The following is a 13285-nucleotide window of genomic DNA, read 5'->3' as shown; positions in this document are numbered from 1 at the left end:
GACAGATTTACCTGATAAATGTCCTGCCATTCCACAGACAAAAGAGGAAAAGCACAAAAGATAATTGACTACTGGGGATCTGCTAGTGACGGTGATAATTTTCTAATCTATAGAGAGGGGTCAAATGTTAATCTGTGATGGTATTCTTTTAATAGCATGCAGCATTTTAAAGACCGTCTCAGCACTTCAAAGAATATGTGATATGAATGAGAACAGACTGGAAAATGGGAGATTCCAAAACTAGAAGATTTTGCCAAAAGATCAACATGGCTTAAAATTCTGAAAAACTGTGAAATGAAAAAAAAAAAAAGCAACAAAGTAGATCAGGAACATAAATATGTAATGCATAAGGGAGAAAGAGTGACAAGTAAAAGAAAGGACCAGGTCAAGGTAGAATAGAGCTGTTAAATGTCAGCGTTTGATCACCGCAGCTGTCTCTGCAGCTTTACCTTGAGGAAGTTCTTGACACGCTCAGGGTCGTAGCAGTTGCTCTCTCGACAGATCCTCTCCACCTCTTTGATCTGACCCGTCTTGCAGGCCGCCTGAATGTATTTAAAGTGAACTTCGGGGTCCTGACTGAAGTTCACAATAGAGCCCAGGAAGTAGAACAGACCTGAGAGACAGACAGCCACTTATATTAAGCAACAGCTTCTACAGCATAACCAATCTAATGATAGCATTGGGGATCCAATAATACAACCTACAAGATCTAACTGACATAAGAAATGTAGCTCCAGGATTGCAGCTTTCGGCAGTCATTCCCAAATAGTTTCCTCCAGGGTTCATACACATTTTAACCAATACTTTTCGGCACATTTCCATGACTATGTATTCCTGAAAACGTCAGTCGACATTATACAATAAGAATACAAATCTGTGTTAAAGTTTACCCTAGGTTTAACTATAAAATGAATGACAATTCATGTGCTTCATAGTGAGATTCATAATATCGCTCCCCGAATAGAACGGTGAGGTTAAGACGACGTGAAAATACATTTATTAATCACATATTATTATGCGGTGTTAAAAAACATTCCATGACTTTTCCAAAACTTTCTGGGTCTTTTTAAGTTTCCAAAACCTTTCCAGGCCTGGAATTTGCATTTTTCAAATTCCATAACTTTTCCAGGTTTTTTTCAAAACGTATGAACCCTATTACTCAACCTTTACGCTTCATTATTCCAGTAATAGCAGAGGTGAACTACATAACCTCCAGGATTGTCCTGCCTCTGCACTGGCCTGCTTGTCTAATTGATATTTAGGGGAAATATGCCACGGACATTTGTATTGTCTGGATTATAAATTAAAGTGATTAACTAAAAAAAAAAGTTCCAAATATCAAATCAAGCAGTATGCTAGCGTCAAGTTTGAGATCTCACCTTCAAAGCTCTTGAAGGACTCAAAAAGCTCAGTGAGAGACTGTGTGGTGAGCTGCTCATGGTACTTGGAAGCCACCTGCACACAGATCTGCAGGTTCTGGCGGATGTTGGCCGACAGCATGGCCCTGAGGCACTCCAGGGAGTCCTCCACCGACAGCGCGCCAAAGAAGTTCACCAGCCACTGGAGGCGGAGGAGGGAATTTTCTGTTTAACTCATAGGCTGTACAATAACTACCATGGACGAAAAATGCACAATGAGCAATACATTTGACACAAAGAAAAATAGCCTCTTGTTTTATTTTTAATTCCACTCAGTCAGTCACTGAAGCCTACCTCTGGGTTGAGCAGGTGTGTGTGCACCACAGCGCGCTTGATGTCATACAGGTCGGTGTAGTGCTCCAGCGCCCTTTGCAGGAGTCCAGCCTTCTCACACAGCTGGGCGATGTGGGCACGATCGTAGTTGGTAAACATTTGGTTGCCCAGGATAGCATCAGCAACCTGCACCAAAGACATGTAGCAGGAAAGAAGTTAGAAAGAAAAAATGCATCCCCGTTCTATTAACTGGCTTCCTTAAAGTTAAGTATGTGTAGATGTGTGCACCTGTGGAGCATGCATAAGGTTCATCTCCAGCAGGCGAGTCTGCAGTGGTCCTTCTGAGGGTCTGTTGTTCTTCAGAGCATCCAGGAGGAATGAGGTGCACTGCTGGATCAGGTTGTACTCCATGAATACATCCACGATCTGGACAGACATGGAGACACACAGGAGAAAACTTAAGAAAGGAAAGACGAGTGTCTAGCTGCTAAAACCCAGACAAGAATATTTCATGTCAAAACCTTTCTTTGAACAAAATAAAGTACTACTGCACTGCAGCCATTAGTGCACAACACCTCCCTCCAACATAAGCATAACACTCCCGCTAGTCTCCTAAAATTCTGCACCACTGAGCGGATTTAACTTGAGATGACCACATACTTCTTTAAAGCAGCTTAAAAGCCACTTGCAATGAAAAGAGAAAAGATGGCTGAACACAACGCATTCCTTTTCCAAAGATTGAAGAAAGTCTTCAATGCAATGGGTTTTACTCTTGTGTGCTGTACTGGCAGGTAACAGCACTTTAAGTAACACAGAAAGCTGTGTCAGCAGTTGACATTTGCATGCAGTGTGTCTGCAGTGGCAGGAAGCAGCAGAAGAAGTGCATTTCCTTTTTTACTACAGGATAACTGAGGTTCACAGAGGTTGGCATGTTGTGTGACTCAGCCAAATACTTTGTCCAGTTTCAAGGAAAGTTTGGGGCAACTTGTTAAACGCAAACTTGGGATGTAAGGTCACAATGTTTATCTTAAATTTAGAAAGAAAGTTTAGTTTAGAAAGGAAAACCCTAACCCAAAGTCTCTGCAGTACAACCCAATACACCCTGTGCTGCAGGGCAACAGCTCATTTTTAAATTCCAACTAAACTCATCTTGGTCAGTTTCAATCAGAGTATGGCATAAATATCTTTAAAGCTCTGTAACAGAGACCTATTCAGTAAACTGCAACTCTTTGTTTTAGAATTAGTAAGTTATGTATGAGCAAATCCATGTATTCCTGATGGATCACTGGAAATCCCGCATCCCTTCCTCTGACCTGTGTGATGTCAGCCAGTGGCTCTTCATCCTGGACCAGCATCTGGGCAAACTGCAGGCCTTGTTCTGGGTTGATCCGCATCACATTCCTGAGCAGAAAGATCCAGTCTGGAGTGTAGCCCACCTAGAACGAAAAAAATGGATACTTCTACATTACAATCAAGTTTTAGAGCCAATGTTTAAATCCATTAATTTAGGTGACAACGTCCAACTCTTTTGTTCTTCATACTTCTTGGAGACACACGTCTTCAGTAAAGCATGAAACATGAATCCTTAAATTAGGCATGAGGAAAGGTATTTTGAAATGTATTTTATATGGTGTGCCCTCTCCTTTATTGGCCATGCATTTCATTTATTTATTTGACAGGGACAATGCACAGCTCCTTAGCGGTACCAGAGGAAGCTAATTTTCATCTGTAGTCGCTGGGCAGGAAACCGAGAATAACATCTCTCAAAGGGGAAACCTAACACTGGAGTATAAAAACACTAACAGCAGTAAAGGACAACAATCAAATTTCACAGTATTAAAACTCGCCCACAACAACAACCACCACCACAACACAAAAACACCACTCCGACAACACCACACAACAATACAATTTTAACAACATTAAAACACCACAACAATAAGATCACAACATTAAGACACCACTACAACAGGACTTCACAAAATTAACCCCTTTAAGATTAGCTTGGTTTAAGTCTGGGTTTATGCCATTTCATCATTTGGGAATTATCAAATCTTCCAGAGCTTAAATTACCATCAGAGCCAGAGAGACATACCTTCTTGGCGTACAGGACGATCTTGGGGAACTGACCAGTCTCTGCAAAGCACTGGATGACTTTGTTGGGGACGTTGGCCCTCAGGTAGACGCTGAGAGCCAAGGTGGGATCCACTGCCTTAACCAGGTCACCAAGTTCCTCCGAACACTCCAACTGAAACGTAGGACAACTAACATCAGCACTCGAATTTACAGTTTTTATACTGCATCTCTATAAGTTAAAATGCTAAAAAAGAAATTAGCATTAGCACAATGAAAATACATACAGTTTACATCAATGTTGCATCAAATGACAAAAGGAGAGCATTCAAAAAGGTTAAGAAAATGAATAGCAAATATGGTAAATGAATGTCAAAATATGCTTCATATAAAATTATTCAAAATTTAAATATACACAAGTTTATATCCCCATCTCAGATTCTCTTGTTTGCCATTGAAGCAGCTTAGAACCACCCAAATATACAGTTTCCAGGGGGAACGTCACAAATTCCTCACACAATCGATGTTCTCACATGATCCAATATAATAGGAGAGTCATGTAAACAAACAGGCAGCTCAGGAAGAGCCTCTTCCTGTGACTGGAGGCTGAGATGGAGATCTGCAATACCTTGTCTTCCTTTAGCCACTTCTCCAGGAGCTGCTTTCGTCCCTGCTGGAGTACAGGCCTGCAAAGCTCAAGGGACTCAAACTTGTTGAGCTGGCCCTGGTCCAACAGGATACCAAAGTACTGCAACAAGGGGGAGGTCTGGCCTGGCTGAGTGGGAACGCTCTGGAAGCGACGGATGGTGTCTGGGGTTCGCAGGATACCCTGAGAGGGGAAAGATTAAGTGAGTGTGAGAGGAGATCTTAAAGCGCCCATATTATGCTCATTTTCAGGTTCATAACTGTATTTTAAGGTTGTACCAGAATAGGTTTACATGGTTTAATTTCCAAAAAACACCATATTTTTGTTGTACTGCACAGCACTGCTGCAGATCCTCTTTTCACCTGGTTTCTGTTTTAGCTACAGAGTGAGACCTTTCTTCTTCTTCTTCTTCTTCTTCTTCTTCTTCTGTACTCTTTGATTGCACTCGCACATGCGCAGTAGCTCAGATGTAGATCATGTCAGCTAGCTAACTCTAGAGACAGTAAAAGAAAGCCTGTTTCTCCTCTCCAACTTTGGTCAGTTACAAGGCAGGATTAGCTGGGAGACTTCTAAATGAGGGCGCACATGTAAGTAGTTCTTTTGGAGATTATGGTGAACTTGTGTGTGTTGTAGCAGTGCTTTGCTATTGAGAACGATGTAGCGTGCATAGCTTGGGAATTATGAATCAGTTGTTTTTTTTTTTTTTTTAAACTGTTTTTGTTTTTTTTAAAAAAAAAAAAAAAAAAAAAAAAAAAGGAAAAAAAAAAAAAAAAGTCAAAAAATATTTTGTTTTTTGCCAAAGCAGTGATACATTCAGTTTTTTTAAATATTATTTCATAATATGGGCACTTTAACGACTGATAAAAGGCAAACCAAGTGGGGAGAATATAATGCAATCCAATACTATATGTAGGGACAAAACAGGTTATTAGATGCATTGCGATTATGTCTCGATGAAGAAAAGGCAATATTCCAAAATTTAAAACCCAATTCTTGACGTTATGATTGCCTGTAACGATTTTGTAAAGACCGGGCTGTATGTTCCTTGCGGCTAAACTAACTGGATGGTAAAACGTAACATACGCAAACATGTGCGTCGCGTTTATGTTCTAAGCTAGGCTACTTCTTGAGTTTTGGTGAGGATGGCTGAGTGTGAGCAACCACAGATGGATACAATCTGACTGGCCTCCCCTGACCTAAAAGCTAGTGTATGAAACATTTTGGCATGGGAAAAGGGACCTGGACAAGAATCAAAGTGTATGCAAGTTGTGTCTAAACACCATTTCATTTTTCTTGGATTAAAAGATAATGGAAATTCATCTGTTTATTTTAATTTTGGATCATTACAAATACGCTACGTACCTTTGGTGCATTGGCAGCAACCTTGGCAGCCTCAGAGTAGTTTCCAGCAGCAAACAGGTTGTTGAACTTGCGTGCAAAGAGCTCTTCACCACCAGCAAGGTTGTTGCGGACAGCTAAGCGGAGAGCCAGGTCCGGATTCTGGAGCACATTAGTGATGTAGGGGATGATATTTTCCTCTTCCACACAGACTGACAGCACCTGTGTTGCAGGGAAAACAGAGAATGTTGCAGTACATCACACTAAAGACCAGACAACACTAATCATGCTGCCAGATTTTATCCTCTTTCAAAGCTCTCTGTTTGTATACATCTAAATGGAAAATACCACATTTCCTTATAGTATTGTTTTTGCTTGTATTCAGTTCAGTATCATCTATTGCCTTCTGGTGTAGTACCGTGTAAGTACTTACAATTGTGTCAACTAAGTCAATCTGCAGTAAGTAAAGGCATGGATCTGTCATATGAACAAGTGAAAAAATCCAATGCACTGCTTCCTTACTCCCACCCCCAACAATGTTTAGCAGGACTCTGAATTAAAAGCTAGGCAGATAAAGATTGAAAGTCTTTTTTAATTCATCTTAGATGCATCTAAACGACAATGGTATAAATCAGCACATTCCTTATTCACATCCTGTGCCTGAAATTAGCAGATTGGGCGAGCTCAGCTAAATATAACCGTGGGCTATGGCACTAAACTCCATTAAACCCTGTCTGGCCTTAGCTTGTGGCTGCTGAATGCAAATGTATTATTAGTGGGTCAGTGTAACGCATGGCTTTTGTAAGCAGTCTGGCAACAGAGACAGAAAGGAGAATGAAAAGAGCTGGGTGAAGGAAAGGGGAGGGGGGATTGAAGGAGAAAGACAGCCAGTGTTGGCCACTCTACAAACAGCCCCAGCAGGTCAGTGCCCCAGCCTTTAACACGGGTGACTGGACCTCATTCTTCCTGCCACTAAAGCAGTTACTTAATCACTCTAATGTGGGTGGACTAATTGGAGGTAGTTGAAATAAAAAAAATGGACAGAAAAGAAGGAGTAAAAATAGGTCCCTGAGAGGAGATTCAGTGTTCTACTACGTACGCAGGTTTGGCCAGGGAGGAGGATACAGCACCCGAAAGAGATGAACAGGCTAATTAAACTCAGGAATGATGTGTACATTTGTCAGTGAAACATGGCAGACTGAATAAACACTGAGACAATACTACAAAACTTGAGTTAATTTAAAATGTAACATGCCATTTAAATGCAATAATCAGAGTCTGATGAAAAGAAAAAAAAAGAGACAAACTTGCCAGAACAACGGTTCTCAACAAGGGAATACCGAGCATCAGATGCCACATGAGCTGTCGTATCAAGTCACACACACACACACACACACACACACACACACACACACACACACACACACACACACACACACACACACACACACACACACACACACACACACACACACACACACACACACACACACACACACACACACACACACACACACACACACACACACACACACACACACACACACAGGTCTGCCATGCTGATTGCGATTGGATGAGAGGACCAGCACTAAGAAGATGGAGGGCACCAGGCCGTGCCTCCCACTTGACATCATGTGCGGATGGACCCTCCCCCCCCCCTCCTTGTTTGTTCACTTTCTCTTTGGTCTGTGCTGCAGCTATCATCAATGCATGTCAATATCAGACCAGATCTGGCACATACACACTGCCTGGTCTTCTGAGTATCAGAGGTCCATAATAACAAACTTGCTGACAACTACAGGGACACATTTAGGCAGTGTGGAAGCACATCTATGAATATCTAGAGCTGGGCGATATGGAAGAAATCTAATATCACAATATTGTTGACCAAATACCTTCGATATCGATATTGTGGCAATATTGTAGAGTTGACAATCGGTGCTTACAAAAAAATATTTACACAATGAGATTTTTGATAAATAATCAATGTGTATATAATAACTAAGTGGATAAAGGCAAATAATAGAAAAACTAGAACAGTCTGGTAAGTAAAAAAAAAAATATGACATCCCTCTACTGGAATGCAGCCATTAAAACCAGGAAACTTGTGTCATATCACGATAATATGATATCCAAAATCTAAGACGACATCCAGCACATATATCAGTACCAATTTTTTTCATTTCCATCCATGACGTCAAGATCTTAGTACCCGACCTTAAGAGTGGGGTTGGGGCGGTATGGTGAAAGGACAGAACACACCTGTGGTTAACCATCATTTAGTTCTGTAATGTTTTTTGTCTAACCTGAGTTTTTTTTTCCCCAGGGGCTTACTTTACCTTGTTTGCTTACCATTAACTTTAACCCAAGTCCTATAATACCACAACACAGATATTCAACTACAACTCGATTTAAATTTCAAACTACCATAATATCATCCTGAACTTTTTTTAGCAGGAGCACACATCCAGCCCTTTCTGGGCATTCTTCACTATTCTGCTTGTTCAGTCCAACCAGGAACAAAAAAAAAACCAACATTAGATTTCAAAAATAGAAAAAGAAAATCCCTTCATCTGGTTAGCGCTTGTCCTTATGGTGCTTGTTGACCCAAGACAGCAGCAGATTTAAAAGAAACATGTGGGGAAAAGCATTGTAGTAATGCATTACTGTGGAAGCACCGACAGTGGCCTATTATCTCTCAGATCACTACCTCTGTGTAGGTGTACGCGTTTGTGTGCATGTGATATGTGTACACACACACACACACACACACACACACACACACACACACACACACACACACACACACACACACACACACACACACACACACACACACACAGAGAGATCAGCTTTCCTCTCTTGACTCAATTATTCATGTGGTGTGTGGCCTGGCTGGAACATTATTCATCAGCTGGCTGGATCCAGTTCTCCTCTCTGGTTCAGTTTTACAAAAGCAGTAAGACACAACCCTCTCCCCCTCTCTCTGTGTGAAACTCCACACCTTAGATTATTTATAATGCCTCCTGGAAAAGTCTGAGCTTACCTGATGATGACAGACAAACAAGAAGTTGGTGTTATTACCCCATGCAACAACTGATGTTGATGTTGTGTTTGTTTAAGTTAATTTACCGGAGTCAGATATGTTGTACATGTGATTACTGATGACATAAGGGGTAAATAATAAAGAAGTGGTTCTGTTGTGGCTGTGTGATAGAGATTAAGAAAAACATTTGGTTTCATCAGCAAAATTCTACTTGTAAAAAGACTGAGCAGCCATGCTAAACATACATTTTATTTCTATGAACACAGATTCATCTTCTTACCTGTCCCTTCCTGTTGACCCCAATGATGCCTGAGGTGGCCTCATGTGGAGCGGTGACAAAGATGGTCTCCCCACTGATGCGGTTCATGTAGATGCAGGTGCCTGTCTCCAAGTCATACAGGTGAATGTAGCCATATTTGGTAATAAGGAAAACCACATCTTGCTTGGAGCTTATCTGTCAAAAAAACAAAACAAAAAAAGGGATGAAATATTGTGCCTGTCACCCATTTTGCTTTATCAGCCAACTGATTTCACTTTGTCTGAGCAAGGGCTGTCATTTTTTCCTTTGAAATTCAAACTTTTGTTTTAACGTGGGGAAAAAGTAAATATTTGAACAGTAGAGCAGAGGCCACTCTAAAAAATGCTTTACTTCTTGCAAGCCCTCTTGACCTATCAGTAATCTAAGATAATGAATGAAAATGGACAAAGAGGACAGTAGCATGCAAAGCCGTGCTAATCGGGTAATCCCAGACACTGAAGGATCTGAGGAGCAGTGTATGGAACTATTTTGGGTTCTACACCGTAGGTGGCAAAAATACCAACAAAGACATGGTTTCCCGGAAAAAAAACTAACTGGTGCGTTATGCTGTATGGGTTGCGTTTTGATTAATTCCGACAAATTACAAGTTAGTTCAAATTCTTGACTTTTTGGAAAAGTGACAGCCCCATTTCGGTTCAGGCGTCATTTCTGGAAATGTGCTACACACCTGCATGGCCACAGGAAAGTCGTTCTGAGCTTCTGGAGGGAAGAACACATCCACTGCTTTCTTTGGAAATGGCTGGTTGCCAGTTGGTGGGGTCCCCACTTCAATGATATGCAACTGCGTCAAATAGAAACAAACTCAAGTTTTGCTACAAGAATGCCAGAGACATTAAAACCTGTTTCCCCCATTATGTTATTAACGCCAGTCACCTTCCCTCCAGCCTGCCCTCTGACAGCGAAGCAGAACAAAGTTGACTCCTCTGTATTCCCCTCCATCTTGAACTGGGCAAAGCTGGCAGCATGGCCTTCGATGGGCTGAGAAACCTTTCTGTCAACGGAGTAGAGCTGCATGGCTCCAACCACCCGATTTTGCTAAAAATAATAAAAAAATAAAATAAAATAAATAAAAAGGAAAAACAATACACATAAATATGTATTAAAACATGTATAAAACCAACTGGCTTACAAATTCTAAAGTTACTATGTATCTACAGTATGGCTACTTGTGAATGCAAACAAGCTATCTACTTTATATCCTCTGTGATGAAGGCATGTTTCAGTCTTAACTTAACATATCATATTCAACTTTATTTACCTGGGCTGAGATGCCGATGAGCAGGAGCCATTTCTGCTTGGCGTCAGTGCGGTAGTTGATAATCTGGCAGCCTGCCAGGCTGGAGTGGCGGTCGAAGACTTTCACAGGCTGCGAGTCTCCCTCCATGCTCCAGTGGTAGACGGCATTGTCAGTCACAAGTGCAACTGTGTTAAGGGAGATCCACTTCCAGAAGGTAACATCGTCCGTCATGGTATGTGCCTTCATCTTGCTTTTCATCTCGATGTTGAAGATCTGAAGGGTTTTGGCGGCTAGAAGAGGGAGAAAGGGGGCAGGAACCAGGCCCCAGAAGAATGTTATATTCTCTGACAACAGCATGTCCACACATACACTCAGAGGAAAAACACCAAATTTCAATAGAAAAGGGAGATTCAAATTTGAAATATTGATAGTCATGACACAGAGGTCATCAAGCAACGACGCCATGACTGACAGAAAGGGGATGCCATACATGCTGTAGTCGGAAATTGTGTCATATCTGAAGTGTACTGAGACAACTGGCATTGAAAAAAGTCAATTTCGGCCTCGTAAGAGGCTACACAAGGTGTCATTGTGTCAAAATATGTGCAATTCAAGCAAGTACATTTTTCTATTCTAAACTCTATTAATATATTATGAATTGGCAGGCCAATAATAAACTGCAGAACTGTCGAATGCCAGATGCATGTAGAATTATAAGTATCTAAATAAATTAGGTGTAAGAAGGAAACTTAAGGAACAATCCACTGAGCAAAACTAAGACAAAAAAGGTTACAGGTTCTCCTTGCGGTCTGTGAGACTGTGAATGGCTGAATAAATGCATAAGTATTTCTTAGCACAATAGTCATAAATTAAGAATATAGACTTATAAACATTTAACTAAACTGACCACAGCTGTTTAAAAGAAGTTTAATAAATGTACACAGTAGATGTTATGTATTGTCATGTCCGACTACGTGGCCCACCCCTTCAAATGAACAGCCTTCATTGAGAGAAACACAGCAGACAGAGGGTAGAAGCAGGAAACAAACAACTCACAAAAAAGGCAAACACATCTGCATCTAAGTCAAATATATAGACTAACGGTGGAATACAACAGTTGGAGTGCAACAGATACAGGCACAATTAAGGGGGAAGGGTACATTTTAAGCAATTAAGAGACTTTTGGACAAGAGTTGCAGGAAAGGTTTCCAATAATGATTATGTTAGATTGTCTACAATTGAAGTTAAAAATATATATTTGTCCTGGTAATAGATCATAAGCTAAATGTTCAAAAAAAGGTTCACTCACCTGCATTTTTTTTGTTTATTAGTTAGGGTTAATTTAGTGAGCTAAAGCTTTATTAAAAAGCAGTGTGACTTCCTTGTTTGCTCATTATTCAATATTTATCAACAAAGTAAGAAAAAGCAAAGACCAATGCGTTAGCACAACTGTCAAGATCGCTAAGACATGGGATCAGAGTACAATAAGCGGTGTGGCGAATGGATCACTTGCAGCAGCCAAATTTCAAAGAGCAAGCAAAGGGATTTTTAATTGAATTATGATCAGCTGTTGGGAAATGTGTGTGTGTGAACGTTGTGTCCGTCCTTCAGACTAGGGCTGCACAATTAATAGAAATGTTATCGAAATATGAACTAGTACAATATCCAAATCGCAGGGGGGCGCAATATTTGTTAAAGACAAAATATGTGTCAAACCATTCTAAAATAAAAAGTGTTGTGGTGCTGCAGAGACATCCCAGCCTACAAATCGTATCCTACAGACTAAAGAAAAAACCTTTGTTAGGTACAGATCTTTGCCAAGAAAAAATAAATAAAGAAAAAAAAATAAAAAAAGTATATATATTTTTCAATGAGAATAACGATACAAAAATGATCATTCCCTCCAATATCGTGAATCACATTGCAATATCAGTCAAAATAATCGCAATTAGATATTTTCCTAATATCGTGCAGCCCTACTTCAGACATTGTTACATGAAAAGGTTAAGGCTTGCTACTATGTCACATGACAAGGTCGGCTAAGAAGCATTTTTATGGTAGAGTGAACAGGGAAGACAGTGGTGGTAGTAAGAGCGAAGAAGAGACTACGCTGACCTTATTGTGCATAATTAGTGAGGAAAAGACAGGTACCACAACTTGAGCCATTATATATCTAAAGCTCTCCACTGTTGAGCTACTGTAACGGTTCCTTTTCACAGTCATATATCATACCCTCTGTAATCACAACTCACGTGTGCCATGGCTAATGAGGACTGTGCATTGCTGAAATGTTACTTTATTTGTAGGACTCATTTTCAGGTTTTATTAAGAAGAAAAAAAGCTCAATTGCATTTTCTGCCATTTTTTTCCACACCATTTTCTAAGCTGTCTTAATCACATATGGACCCCATTTAATGCAAACTGAGGTGATCCGTGTCTTCTTCTTTGAAGCATTAACAATAACTTTGGCATAAATGTAAAAATATCAGGGTGAAAGTCACTTTAAACCAATCTGCTTCTACTAAAAGACTGAAAACGAAGAGCCTTATGTGTAACATTTAACAAGGCAGCATAATGAGCAAAGATACAACTATTGTATTGCTCACATGTCTGCATGTCACATGTTTGTCAGTAAGCTAGAACTCTATAAAAGTACAGCGCATAATTTATAACTGCACATTGTACCACGTCCTCAGTAGAGAGGATGGTCAGCAAAGAAAGGTTATAACTAGATTTAAAGGGGAGGAGGGCCAGTTTCACACAAGCACACACTATCACACCTGCTAAATTCTTTTACCATCAACAGCCCAGCATCCACCCAATACAAATGACATTTTACCAGTTATTACCTGCTCATTTTTTTAATTGTACAACATTGAGACTAACTGATGTTCACTAGGTAGGTTTACTTAAAACCAATACATTTGAGTCTAGT

The 13285-nt window shown here is 40.3% G+C and overlaps 1 protein-coding gene across 7 annotated transcripts in view; it reads right to left on the bottom strand.

Moving 5' to 3' along the window:
* The window catches only part of cltca (clathrin, heavy chain a (Hc)), a 43219-nt gene that overhangs the window by 14686 nt on the left and 15248 nt on the right, over positions 1-13285 (bottom strand). For 4 of the 7 annotated variants that reach the window (XM_039777807.1, XM_039777806.1, XM_039777809.1 and 1 more), the window contains 12 exons: positions 10372-10640; positions 9987-10148; positions 9781-9894; positions 9075-9248; positions 5773-5970; positions 4393-4593; positions 3787-3939; positions 3005-3127; positions 1980-2117; positions 1713-1877; positions 1380-1560; positions 450-613 (listed from right to left, as the gene is read on the bottom strand). In XM_039777807.1, the coding sequence (XP_039633741.1) occupies positions 450-613; positions 1380-1560; positions 1713-1877; positions 1980-2117; positions 3005-3127; positions 3787-3939; positions 4393-4593; positions 5773-5970; positions 9075-9248; positions 9781-9894; positions 9987-10148; positions 10372-10640 (2042 nt within the window). Of the gene's footprint in view, positions 1-11; positions 24-449; positions 614-1379; positions 1561-1712; positions 1878-1979; positions 2118-3004; positions 3128-3786; positions 3940-4392; positions 4594-5772; positions 5971-9074; positions 9249-9780; positions 9895-9986; positions 10149-10371; positions 10641-13285 lie in introns of all 7 variants that reach the window. The other 3 variants (XM_039777804.1, XM_039777808.1, XM_039777805.1) reach the window with 1 other exon arrangement.

Source organism: Perca fluviatilis, chromosome 16, assembly GCF_010015445.1.
Source record: "Perca fluviatilis chromosome 16, GENO_Pfluv_1.0, whole genome shotgun sequence".
Lineage (NCBI taxonomy): Eukaryota > Metazoa > Chordata > Actinopteri > Perciformes > Percidae > Perca > Perca fluviatilis.
Note: the sequence above shows the minus strand (reverse complement) of the source record. Positions and strands in the feature narration are given on the sequence as shown.